Source organism: Chinchilla lanigera, unplaced genomic scaffold (assembly GCF_000276665.1).
Source record: "Chinchilla lanigera isolate Chin_1 unplaced genomic scaffold, ChiLan1.0 scaffold00042, whole genome shotgun sequence".
In the NCBI taxonomy this organism is placed as follows: Eukaryota; Metazoa; Chordata; class Mammalia; order Rodentia; family Chinchillidae; genus Chinchilla; species Chinchilla lanigera.
Window position 1 is genome coordinate 2,110,350 of NW_004955443.1, and position 14,244 is coordinate 2,124,593.

General features: G+C 33.5%; 1 protein-coding gene across 6 annotated transcripts in view; it reads left to right on the forward strand.

The window, feature by feature from the left end:
- Gabra2 (gamma-aminobutyric acid (GABA) A receptor, alpha 2) overlaps nucleotides 1–14,244 on the forward strand; it is a 134,388-nt gene that overhangs the window by 68,148 nt on the left and 51,996 nt on the right. For all 6 annotated transcript variants that reach the window (XM_005391902.2, XM_005391901.2, XM_005391903.1 and 3 more), the window contains 2 exons: nucleotides 10,641–10,861; nucleotides 12,774–12,856. In XM_005391902.2, the coding sequence (XP_005391959.1) occupies nucleotides 10,641–10,861; nucleotides 12,774–12,856 (304 nt within the window). The remainder of the gene's footprint in view (nucleotides 1–10,640; nucleotides 10,862–12,773; nucleotides 12,857–14,244) is intronic.

The window sequence follows — 14,244 nt, forward strand, 5'->3', positions numbered from 1 at the left end:
GATGCTTAGGTTGCTTCCAGGTCTTGGTTACTGTGGATAGTGTCACAAAGAACACAGAAGTGCAGTATCTCTCAGAAGCAATGATTTTATTTCCTTTGGATATAGATCCAGCAGAAGTATTGGTGGGTCCTATCGCATTCATATTTTTATTCTTTTGAGAAACTCCTGTGCTAAGGCTACATCAGTTTACACTCTCATCCACAGTGTGCATGAGTTTTCTTTTCTCCACACACTTGTCAGCATTTATCTCCGTGTGTGTGTGTGTGTGTGTGTGTGTGTGTGTGTGTGTGTGTGCAGAACTAGGAATTTTGCATTGAGCTACATCCCTAGACTTACATTCCCCCACTCCTTTTCTCTTTCTGTCTTTCTCTCTCCCTCCCTCCTTTGCTCTCTAATTCCCTCGCTCCCCACCTCTCTCTCCCTGCCATTCTTCCTTCGAAGGTCTTCCTAAATCACAAATGGCCTGTGTTGGTTTCTACCTTGAGATGCTTCTGCCTCAACCTCCAGAGTGCTGGGGGTTACAGGTGTGCACAACCATGCACAGATTTTTATAATATGCATTCTAATTTGTATAAAGTAATATTTCTTTGTGGTTTTATTTTGGTTTTCCTGATGATTATTGATATTGAACAAATTTTTTTATAGCTAGAAGCTATTTTGTATGTTTACTTTGGAGAAATTCCTATTTACATCATTTATTTATTTATTTATTTATTTATTTATTTGTCTCTTTGAGGCAGGGTTTCACTGTGCAATTCAGGTTGGCCCTGAACTCACTATGTCATCCAGGCTGGCCTTAAATTCACAGAGATCCTTTTGCATCAGCCTCCCAAGTTCTAGGGTTACAAGTGTGCGCCACCATGCCTGGTCCCCTTTATCTATTTTATAATCAAGTATTTTGTCCTTATGCTCTTGAGTTTGGATTTCTGCCTGTTATGGTTTGTATCTGGATGTCCCCCCAAAGCCTCATGCAGTTCAGAGTTTATGACTGATCTATTATCCAATGCAGGGATTATGGGTATGAGTGCTATACTGGCCCTGGAGCGGATAGTTTGCATATATAAGGGAGAGGAAGAGGCTGCTTGTGCCACTCCTCCCCTTTGCTCATTTTGCTTTTGCTGTTTTGTGCCACCATGAACTGTTACCCTCTGCCATGTGCCACTCTGCCTTGGAGCCAGCCAAGTATGGACTGAAACCTATACAAACTGTATGCTAAATAAACTATTCCTTCTTTAATTTGGGGTATAAGGTACTTTGTCTCACCAACAAGAGAAAAGCAACCAAGACACTGCCTCTCAAAGTTGTCTTTGTTTTATTGATTGTTTAACTTTATTTTGGTGAGTCCCACTTGCTTATTTTTACTTCTGTTGCTGGAGTTGTTGTTGCTGTAGTACTTGAGTATTTGGTATTTGGAAACTCACTGTGAAGACAAACACCTTACCTTCGCCATTGTGGAGATATACAGTAGCTGTGTGCACAATTTTTGCTAAATGCTCTTCTACTAATTTCTTTGATTGGCACTCTGTTGATATGTTTTCTTAAGATAAAAGAATGAAAACATTAACAAACACACAAGTATACACAAAACAACATAAAAACAATGAAAGCAATACAGAATTTCAGACAAGGTATCAGGAAATTAACAGTGGTTGTTGTATTATGTATTGTATATTGTTGTATTATGTATTTTCAGATTGGTTACTCAGATCAACAAATACAGGGAGGTAAGACTTATCAAACAATTAAACATTAACTGTTCCTTTCTATAAAGCAAAGTCTGCTTTTTTTCGCCAAGACCATACTGATTTCATCACAGTAGCTTTGTAGTACAATTTCAAGTCAGGGATTGTGATGCCACCTGACTTATCTTTGTTGCCCAGGATTGTTTTTGCTGTTCTGGGACTTTTCTAGTTCCAGATGAATTTTAGGAATGTTTTCTCTAGATCTGTGAGGTGTACTAATGGTATTTTAATTGGAATTGCATTTGAATCTGTACAACAATTTTGGGAGTATGGCCATTTTCACAATGTAGGTTCTTCCTATACATGAGCAAGGAATATCTTTCTATTTTCTGAAATCCTCTTTGAGCTCTTTTTTCAGAGTACTGTAGTTTGCTGATATGTTTTTAAAGTGGCCAATTTTTTGCAATTTTTTCAACACTTTTTCCAAGAGTGTCGCTTACTTAATTGCCATGTACCTGCTTCATAGACTATGTTTCTTTTCATTATAGAAGAAACACTGATTAGAATTTACTCAGGGGAGACTAGTCTTTATTAGCAAAAAGAACATAATGAAATAAATTTTACTACTTTTAAGTACACTTACTCAATGATAGTACAGAAAGATCACTCTAGATCAGTCATATAATTTGGTTTTGTCTTAGTGAGGAAATATAGTTTTTCAGTAATTGGCTACAAGCATTGAAGTTTAACTAATGTAATTCAACAATGAAGAATATGTTGCACTCTCTAAGTTACTGTGTCATTTAAATCATGTTTATATAATAGGTTATACAAAAGAGTGATTTTCTTGTCTGCAGGACAAATTATGGAGCAAAACTGAAGGAATTCACTGTACAAATGCAAATTTTTAGTAGTAGTCAGAAGGCTGGACTGAAAACTCTATCCTTCTTTAGGATATGCCCCTAACACACTTGAAAACTGGAAATTCACTGAGTTTATCTCTGACATCTATAACAAAATAGGAGAAAATTTGGATTCAATTTCCCATCATGAATTTTTCAAATCTTGGATCTTGAGCTCTTCATTGTCATCCAAAAATCTTACTTTTCTTGTACATAGACCATAGGATAGGTGCATGTAGATACGTCCTTATGAATATTTTGTTTTTTTCTAAAATTATACTTTAGTGTGTCTATACTTTCTGATATATTATTTAATAAATACTGTTATTTCTTTTAGAATCTCCAATTGTGGGGCTGTCTTAAATCTGATAAAGTTACGCTATTTTGTAATTTTGGGGTGTGATTTTCTAGTAAAATGCAAAGCAAATAACTACCATGTTAGTGTACACACATAGAAAATCTGAAATTAACTTTAATGAAAACATTTTAAGGATTAAAACATTACCAAGGATATGTATTTTAGAAGTGCTCAAGAAAATCTCATGCAAATAATTGTGTACTTGCTAGAAATACCATAAATATCACTGGATTGAAACAGTTCCTTTCCTTTTCATTTTAAAATAGAAAGTAAAAGCATACAAAAAATATTAAGTCAAGTATATTTGCTGTTACATATTTACATGTCTATAATCATATAATATTATAACATACAGGAAAAAGTAATTTAGGAGAAATGTGATAAGGTTCAAATAAATACTATTTGAGAAATTAATATTAACAAAATATAGTTTTGTTTCCACTTAAATTGTTAGCATATTTAGTAATTGATATATTTTAAACTAGTTTGTTATGTTTAATATTTTTCTATAATATTTGACATGGCAATTCAAAAGTCTGATTCTAAGTTCATATTATTTAATATATGTTCTAATAACCGTGACAGCTGAAAGAATACAGGAGTTCAAATTTAACAAGTTCATCATTTGCTATTGGTCACTGAATTATGATGCTCATTTTAAAAAAAACAGCCCACCAATTTTAGATGTTTACATTTTGAGTGTTTATTTTTAAAAATGACCGGCTCTTTGGAATGGCCTTAGGCTATTACTATTCAGTGCTCAGACTGAAGCTAAACATTAGACACAATGGATATAAACCCATCCTTGAGACAACCTCATGGATAATTACAAAGTTGCTTTTGCAGAATTTTTTTGAGTTGATTATTTTATCATTCTTAATATTGCTAATGAAGAACCCATATTAGGCATACAAGTGATATTCTTTTCACTTGTTCTATGTGTTTGCTAATGATTTCTTCCATAGTGTCTTAATATTAACTTTCCAAAATTATTTTTCTACTTTCACTAGAGTTAGATCAATAAAAGCGAGGTACAATTAGTCTTTGTATAGCCCATTTGCTTTTGAGAACTAATGAATGTGGTGTGAAAACAGACATAAGTAAACGTCTTGCAGTCTTTTCCTGGCCTTGTACTGGATATATTTGGTGCAGGAACTGCATAGTAACAACTCAGTAAAAAACTAGGTATTATGGGTTACCTAAATGGGCACAGTTACAGTTTGCTGAAAGCAAATGAATAAAGCATCTATCCTTCAACTGTTTCCTGTTATTGGCCGTGGTTGTCCCATAGGGTACCTTACAAACATGACTTTAGTTTAATTGTGGTCAGAAGGGGAATGCTAATATCATATTATCTTATATAAAATATCTTATAATTATCATTTACCAAAGCTTCATTTAGTTTTTAGATTTAATTAAGAATGTCATATAATAGTAATTCTGATAGTTTCTTCATATATCTAAATGATTGTACACAGAAAATTTTGTAAACCAGCATCTAAACTGAATATCTTGCTTCTCTCTACAGGGTTGTTCTTCTTTTAGGTGCAGTGCAGTTGATTATAGTAATATTTACTAAGTGTAATGTGCTTGACTCTCAGGGATTAAATTCATGTGACTTTCATTTAAATTTCAAATGACTTCAGCTACTCATTCACCAGCACCTTTAGTCTTCTCTCACTTAGGACTAGTGTGAAATAGTCACATATACGGACTACTGGCCCCATATTTTCACCTTTTCCTACACCCACAAGTCTCCCATCTAACCTTGCTGTGCCCTCCCATTGAAAGTGGGGTCATCTTTCATAGTACCCGTCAATCAATTAAGTCAAGTAAATTGGTTTGGTCAATAGGATAGTAGGGTGCATGTTTGCTGCAGATTTTTCTTTTGCATTCCTGCCACTGCCATGAGAGAGATAAACCTAGATTAGCTCAGTGGTCTCTGGAGGAAGATGAGGAATACTTAGAGCCAAGCTTCATTTTCTTGGTGTTTCTATAGGATAGAAAGCCAGAACAGCCAGTGGCTGTCTAACCCCCAGAGGCATGAGCAAATTCACCCAAGATCAACCTGAGTCTAGGTGGGATCAACCAACTCCAGCCTCATAACTTCTGAGCTAACAGTGAATGGTTATAATTTCAAGTGATTGACTGTAACATAGCATCAGGTAATATTAGCCAGTGTCTAGATTTCACTGGTTAAACTCTAGCTTCCCTTACTATCATTTACATATTGGGCAATGAGCAAAGACTGGTTTATTTTTTCTCACGTGATGTCTATTTGTTCCTCAACTCGTTGAATTCTGCCTTTGGTATTCTCCATTCCTAAGCTTTCATTGTCTTTCAGCACAGTTTCTCCTTCTTAATCTTCCTAAGTTTTCCTTAATTTTCCTGAGTTTTCTTTGACACTGAACATTTCTCTTAATTCCACTTTGTGTGCATGCACAAGTTCTTTGTGTTTGTTCTGATATCGATCCTCTTAATTTTCTTGAGTTCCACCTCTTTATTGTTATCAGTTAATCATCTACAATCTAAATATTATTTTTTATACCTATCATTTTAATTGTCACCACAATTAGTAATAACAATATATGTAAATGGACTGAATTACTATAAAAAATTTGAGATACCTAGATTCAATAATAAAAAACCTTATAAGAAATTGTAAGGGATATATTTCCATTTTCTGATATCCTCTGAACAAAACCCCAATTGCACAGGAAATACTACAATTACCAATCAATAACTTGGATCTCATCTTATTTAAAAGCTTTTGCACAACAAAAGAAATCACCAACAGAGCGAAAAGGCAACCCAAAAAGTGGGGAAAATCTTAGCCAGATTTTCCAGACAAAGGACTAATCTCTAGAAAATATAAAGGATTGAAAACAAAAATCAGAATCCCCCAGTTTAAAGACTCAGTCCAGGGTTATGCCTGTAACCCCAGTACTCGGGAGGCTGAGGCAGGAGGATTATTGTGAGTTCAAGACCAACCTGGGCTACAAAGTGAGCTAAAGGCCAGCCTGAATTGCGTAGTGAGACCCTGTCTTAAAAAGACAAAAAAAAAAAAAAAAGAAAAGAAAAGAAAAAAAATAGACCCAATCCAAAAACGGATATCTGAAATGAATAGACACTTCTCAGAAGATGAAGAAAAAAAATAAATACTTGAAAACATGTTCAGCATTACTGATATTTAGAGTGATGCAAATTAAAACAATGCTAAGATTTATCACAATCCAAAAAGAATGGTGAGTATTGACAAATCAACCAACAACAAATGCTGATGGGTCTCTGAGGAAAAAGGAATCATTCTCCACTGTTGGTGGGAGTATAAACTGGTGCAACCCTGGTAGAAGTCAGTGTGAATATTACCAAAAAAGCTGAAAACTAGAGGCTGCATTTAACCCAGGTATTCCCCTTGTTGGTATCTTCCCTAGATAATTAAAAGCACCATAGAAGAGCAATATAAGTGCACCCATGTTTGTAGTAGCACAGTCTGTAATAGCTAAATCTTGGAAACAACCCAAATGCCCATCAATGAACAAAGGGATAAAATAAATGTGTTTTTAATAAAATGGAGTATTAGCCATAAAGAAGACTAAGCTTGAGACGTTTATAGATAAATGCATAGATCTGGTGCTGATACTGTGAAGTGAAGTAAATCAGACACATATATGTAAGTATAGCATTGTCTTTCTGGTGTGAGAAATTGAAAGTATAAATAAGAATCAAATGTATAATAGATATTATGAAATAGGAAGAAATTGTTCAAAAGGAAAGGGGAACTGGATGGAGAGGAAGACAGAAGGGAAAAGAATAAAAGTGAGAAAACACAAGATAAAATGGAAACAAGTTTTGTAAATAAAGAGGGGAAGAGCAGTTGAAGAACAGTATGGGGAATGGGGAAAAAAGGGGATCTAAGATATATTATGCACAGGTACAAATTCCCTATGTTGAACGTGATTATTATGTATATCTAAATTGTACCAGTAAATGTAGTTTAAAAAAGAAATTTTCAATTAATCATAAAGAATTCATATCTCACAATTACCACTGAAAATGTAGGGATCAGTGACAAAAAACAAAAGAATCAATGTATTAGAATACATAAAAGCACAATTCACATTGTCCCCAACATGAAGAAAATCCATACTTGATATTACGAGTTATTTTCAAATGGATAATAAGGGACATATGATGAATGCGAAATTATACTATTGTAATCAAGAATTTGAATTTGGTTGATGGATAGACAAACACTTGAAAAAGAAAAATAAAAGACTGAACCATGTGCCCACTTCAGCAGCACATATATTAAAAATTGAACCATAACTCTGTAATCATTAGATATGTGATTGAAATGTCATTGCATATTTGTACAGAGGATGAATCCATTGATAAATGGTGCTGATACAGCTAATTTTCCATTTGGAGAGAAATCAAATTGGATCACTATGTCATACACAGTAAATACAGTGGATGAAAAGCCTTAATATGAAAGACACTACTTTTACATCTCTGTAAGATAAATGAATATATTTATGATATCTTTTCATGTGTGTACAGGGATTTTTATTGAGCTGTAAATTTATATTCTCATTAACATTATATATACTTCTTTATCTACACCTTGTTACTGTATAGACAAACTATTTCACCCCAACCGTTAGGATCAGTGTACAATTCTTCATAGTGCTAGCATGAGGATTACACTGCTCTTTTAAAATGTTTCCATTTTAGGCCTATTAATATTTTATGTTATGAATTATCTGTACATTTTATTTATTTTCTTTCCTTTTAGGTTTTCTATGTTTTTCTTATTGACTTGTTAAAATGAGAATATAAATTTAGATACATGGTAGGATTTCAGTGCAAAATATCTTGACATTTTCAAGTGCACATATAATAAATTCCAGTAATTCTTCTAGTGGTTTTAGTCTAGGCCTATGGTCAGCCATCTTATGGCTAAAGGACCAAATCCTGTCAGCTGTTTGTTTCTGTTCACAGACATTTAGTAGCACCTTGCCCTGCTCGGCCACTTATATACAGTTTATGCCTGCTCTTCCTCTAGACTAGCAGAGTTCAGTAATAGTGACACTAACCATAAGGACCATGTGTCCTAAAATATTTATTAAGTAGTAGCTGACAAAAAGTTTATTGATCTCTGATCTAAAGTATTTCTTATACCTTTGCACAAAAATGTTCATAGCAGTACTGTTTGTGACAGTGACAAACTGGAACTATAGAAGATATTTAAGTAAAATGCAGTGGAAAAGTGAAAATGAATCAAGGTGATAGGTATATTCTCATGAATAAATCTCAATAAAGTAACTCAAAAATGCAATTTTCAGTAAATAGACAGTGTGATACCATCTACATAAATGTTTAAAACATGTCACTAAATACATTTTTTGTACAGTAAATTTGTAAGTTCATGTGTGGCACTGATAAACACCAAATTCAAGGTAATTCTTTCCTCAGGGAGCTGGGGAAAGTAATTGAGGAGAGATAAACAGAGGATATAGGGCTTTGATAATCTCTGTAATAATATTTCCCCTGCATGATATTTGCATACTGTTTTATATGTTTTGAAATGAAATAGCCTCAAATGAAAGCCATGTTCCTTTGCTGTAAGGCAAAAGAGCAAACATGTAATTGCAATAGAAATGATTTTGCAGCAATGGAGACTTTGCCAAAATACAGAGATTTTCTTTTTCTTCCCAAATATCCAAGGACCTGAGCTGTGGTTGTGAGTAGAATTCTCAGCCGAGACAAGTAGAGAACTTGCTGTATTTGAGGAATCAGAAGAAATGTGGATTGTTAAAATTGCCGATGGCATAACATGACTCTGTCTTTGGGGGAAGGAAAAAAAGATGTAGATTGTGTTGGACAGACTGGCAGGACACATATGGGATCCTGTGAACCATGAAGACAAATAATGTTCTTCAAAACTGTTTTCAAGAAGAGATCACCTAAAAATTTGTTTCTAACATTAAGTGTTTCCTACGTGGTAGTCCTGCAGGAAACTGTTGTCATATCAATAGCTTCTTAAACAGATAAAACATTTGCTGTTTTTACAAAACAAGAAAATTTGAATTTGAAGTTTGTGAAAAGTTTTTTCCTAAATACCTGTAGTTGGCTTGGAAAAATACATCCAAATGTGTTTACATTAGGGGCTGGGGATTTAGCTCAGCGGCAAAAGCGCCTGCCTGGCAAGCGCAAGGTCGTGAGTTCGGTTCCCGGTACCAGAGAAAAAACAAAAACAAAACAAATGTGTTTACATTACGTTGGAATTTGAGGGAATAATGTTGAAAAGAATTTTTTGCATAAATTCAGTTTTACAATTTCATTTAGATAAAATTAAACATTAAAAAATAAATAGGTTATACAAAAGAGAATAATTAGGTTGTTTTGGGTTGTGTAAACTTCCCTAAGGAATTAGGAGCGCAGTCCAGAGTCACTGGGAATAATTTACCAGTTATATTTTCATTATTATATTTCCCTTTTATTAATCTGTCTTTTCTACAACATAATTTTGGTTTAATAAAATTATCAATTGCCCAAGTATTTATTTTGAAACATATAAAGACTGTAGGGGCTGGGGATTTAGCTCAGCGGCAAAAGCGCCTGCCTGGCAAGCGCAAGGTCGTGAGTTCGGTTCCCGGTACCGGAGAAAAACCAAAAACCAAAAAAAAAAAAAAGACTGTGGTTTTGAGCTTAGAGTTTCAGAATTTACAATCTCAATTTTATAATTCAGATATTTTAATTATTTACAAAGCAAACAATTACACAAAGACACATTGACAAAAATTTTAACACCCAATGAATTTTCAAAGTTGTATATGAAATTCATGCAGCCTCTTAAGAAAGAAAGAGTTAAAGGAGACCGAAAAGAGGAAAGCAGGAGGTAAGAGAGAAGGGTTTAGCTAAATGAAAGGGTTGAAAGTAATAAGAGAATTGATCACAAGCTGGTTTCTACAGATGTTGTAGAGTAAAATAAATATGGGGAAGTTTATTTCCAAAATATTCACTCTTTAAGTGATCTAATTACTTCTCTTACTACTAATTCCATATGTAAAATTTATAGAAATCATCATAACAGTCTTGCTAACAACATATCTCACTAATTACAGGTTTTAAAAGAAATATATTCTACAGTTTCTCTGGCAACAGAAAATGATGGCTCATATAGATCTGTCAGTTGCTCCAAAGTTGTTCTCTTTTCTTCCTTTTGTAACAATTTGTTTGCTTATTTATTTATCTGTTTACCTATCTATCTATCTATCTATCTATCTATCTATCTATTTATTTATGCTCCTGGAGATATTACCTGTTGACATTTTTTCCTTGGGGTAAACTAAAACAACCCACCTAGATCCTGCCCAGAGCATATACCCCTTCGAAGTAATTTTAAAATATAGGTTGTAGTAAAGCTGCTTGGCATAGACTTTTTCACCTGAAAAAGTCCAGATACAGTAACTTATATTTTTCTTTTCATAAAAATATATAGCTGATTGTGGAAATATGCATACTTTATCCCAGTGGTGCCATTTATTAATAACCTGAAAAAATAATTCCGATGTAAAATTTACTTCTCTCAATATAACTCTCTCTAGAATATTATTTTTGTTGAAATTGTATGGAGTTGTAGTGTATAAAAGCTGTTTATTATTTTCAAAACAATGCTATTTTATATTTCAGGAATATACAATAGATGTTTTTTTCCGACAAAAATGGAAAGATGAGCGTTTAAAATTTAAAGGTCCTATGAATATCCTTCGACTTAATAATTTAATGGCTAGCAAAATCTGGACGCCAGATACCTTCTTTCACAATGGAAAAAAGTCCGTAGCTCATAATATGACAATGCCAAATAAACTACTTCGAATCCAGGATGATGGAACGCTGTTATACACAATGAGGTATGTTCTTATGTTTGACGTGTGTGATACTGAAAAATCAATGTATTAATTAAGCAGCCAACCTAGTTGCATGAGAAGATATACATTTTCCTATCAGGTTATAAAAGGGATCATAGTATGCTTTGTAAATCATTAGCTATGTAAAAAATAAAAGTATTTATGAACTTAGTTTTTATCTTAGAATTTTTAAAGCTTAAGATTTGCCTTAATTATGAACACTTGGTACTTGTGTTTATTGATTCATTACACATTATAATTGAGTACTATTTTATCATGACGGGAATGTTGTTTACAGTCGCGTATAATTTTATCTTTAATATTGGCTCAGACAACCAGTGCAAGGTCTTACTTAATATCTTGATTTCCCCCTTATGCAACTAGTCCACAGGGAAAACTGAATTTTTCTTAAGGCTTATAAATAAATTGGATACCATAAACATATGCATTAGATCAAGCCATACGAAATTGTCATTTTGCTACTGAAACTTGCCTTGTACATGGATTTCATATTATTCAAACTTTAATGGAATTATTGAGAGAACTAAACCACTGTTGATGTAACAAGTATTCCGTTTTAACTGTTATAATGAATTAATATTTTAAAATAAATTCCTTGTATTCATAATGAAAAAATATACAAATCTAGTCAATGTTGGAGAATAGAAAGTTAATGTTTAATAAAGTATTTAAAGCAAGAAGACTGTCACTAGCATTATACGAAAATAGAAACTGAATTGCATGCATCTGATACATTATTATTTCATACTAAATTTAAGTACTGGGTTGCCATTATGAAAGGGATTTATGAATAGCAACAATACAATTCTATACTAATTCTAGTCTTTAAAGAAAAAATACACTCTTAATGGTTCATGATTATATGGCTATTGCCTAAAATGGATATTACAGAAGTGTGGCCTGCTCTTTTTGCCTCTCTCTGAGTCTTGCAATACATTCAGATGCAATACCCTTGAGGACTTTACAGTGTGATCATTTATTCCTGTAGATTAAGACAATGATTAGAAATCTAGGATTTAAGCAAATTGTAAGTGAAAAATATACAAAATTTTAGAAAATATTGCATAGGTTTCTATTTAAATTCTCTCTTAGAAGTATAGAAGCCATGATCAATCTTTGGCCACATTTGCTGTGCTCAGTAAGAACAGATTTTTCTATGTATTCCATTTAGTATCTGCTTTATTCAGATTGGCTTTGTGTAAAATGGAACAATTGAAATAGAGGAAAATTGGTATTTTTCTATGATTGATATTTTTATCATCCTTGTTTTATTTAGACACAAAAGAAATGTATTTAATATTAAGAAGTTGTGTCCAAAATATAGCCACCAATTTATTCTCAGTAAGATATTTTTATTATCTCACATCTGTATGTGTACTTACATCTATTTCTGTGCTTAATTTGTGTGTTTATATACAGTGTGTGATTCTCATTCATAGTTGACATATTGTTGAAGGGAATTCTTCTGAGCCAGTTCTGAACTTTTATCAATTTTACTATGTGGTTCTCAACAAGATGACAGGGAACATGGCAATGTCTTTATAACAGAGTTTTAATTTTTTTAAAGTTTTCAACATTTATACTGAGGTTAATGTGAAATAGACCTTCAAAAATGCATATATGATTTCTTTACTCTTAAACAACAAAGTATAAAATAGCTAAGTAAAATTTATCTTTAATACTTTGTTATTTATGTTCAGATTTGGTATAACCCAGTGTGTTCTTGAGAAACTTCCTAAATGTGGGTGAACAGAAATACAGTTAAATGTCAACTTCCCAGTATGATGCTGTAACAAAAGTTCTGCCTCATCATCAGTTTCATTGACAACAGGAACAAGTGACTTTTCCTGAATTGCCAATTTACTTAAACAAAGAGTGGCATTTTGACTTTTAGGCTGACAGTTCAAGCTGAATGTCCAATGCACTTGGAGGATTTTCCAATGGATGCTCATTCATGTCCTTTGAAATTTGGCAGCTGTAAGTACAAGGGTGAATGTGTATGTTTTGGGTCAATATCAGGAAAAGGCAGCAGCACTGCTCTAGTGTGTAGCTGTTTCTTACATTATGGAGTGCCTAATACTGTACTTGCCCAGTAAGGTACAGAAATGAAAGACATGCTGATTACACCCAGAGAACTAATTTGCTACCACTAGATTACTCCCAAGTGTTTTCATTGTGTTATTTAAGTTATTGCTTCTTTTACTGCTAGGAAAAAATACCTGATTTTTAGTACCTGTGTAAATGTAGACCGGGAGCTCCCATAAAGTCAGGACTGTAATTCGCAGTTGATGTAACAAGTATTCCATTCTAACTGTTATAATGAATCTTTTCCAAAAAAATAGAACATGTAAAATACATTTCTTTTTCATCAAGTAAGAATGAATTATTAAAAGAAATAGATTCTATTGTTTGTTCTTACCCTGCTAGATAAAGCAGTCACAGAAGCTGAATCTGTGCAGTTGTCTTCTATACTATTTACCTACTAAAAGGGATTTTCCCCTTAAATTTCAAGGATACGATGTCATTGGACTGCTGCATGCAGGCACCTTCTGTGTATACAGAGCATTTCACACAAGCTCTGTGCCTTTGGCTATTCTTGAGGTTACAGGGTTATGTCCTGTATGTCAAGCAGAAGCATGCACATTCTGATGTAGTGGGAAAGGAGGAAGGTCAAATCATTTCCCTAGGCAGGCTGACAGTTAAATTCATGAATCTAGCTAAGCAGCCTAGCTCTTGTGTGAGCATGTCCCTTCACCTGATCTTTTCAGAAACTGTGCCCTGCTGGCATCTCTATTCTTGTAAATTCTAGCTAGCTGGGGACTAATTTTTCTCTGTTGAAAAAAAAAAATGCAGTGCTCTCACCTGATTAAAATATGTATTACTGAAAAGTGTGTCTTTTCATAGACTGTCCAGTGAAAAGAAAAGAATGGTGACTAATATGAATACCAAACACTCTAACTATTTTGATGATCATAGTTTTGTGCAGTGAGTTCAATCTTGTTTGCCTTGGGCATTCTTACAAAAGGTGTCAGTTCTCAATTTTCTTTAAGAATCTCCTCTTTGTTTAACCACAAGGCCTTTTTTTACTATCATGGAAACCACCACTTCAACTTTGGCATTTCTCCCCACGTTACGTAAGTTAGTCAGTCGTGGCATACAATATAAACATGATGCCGGAAAACCAAAGCAGATGCAGCAGAGAAAAGCTCATTCGCATTGCACAGGTGTCGTTAAAAAAAAGCTTGAAAAGCCTTAATATCACAAAAAGACCTTATCCAAGATATGGCATTGATATAGGAAGAAATGGCATTTTGCCTTGGATAGGTGTTGTTATTATGCCTAATGTCAAACATAAATGATGTATC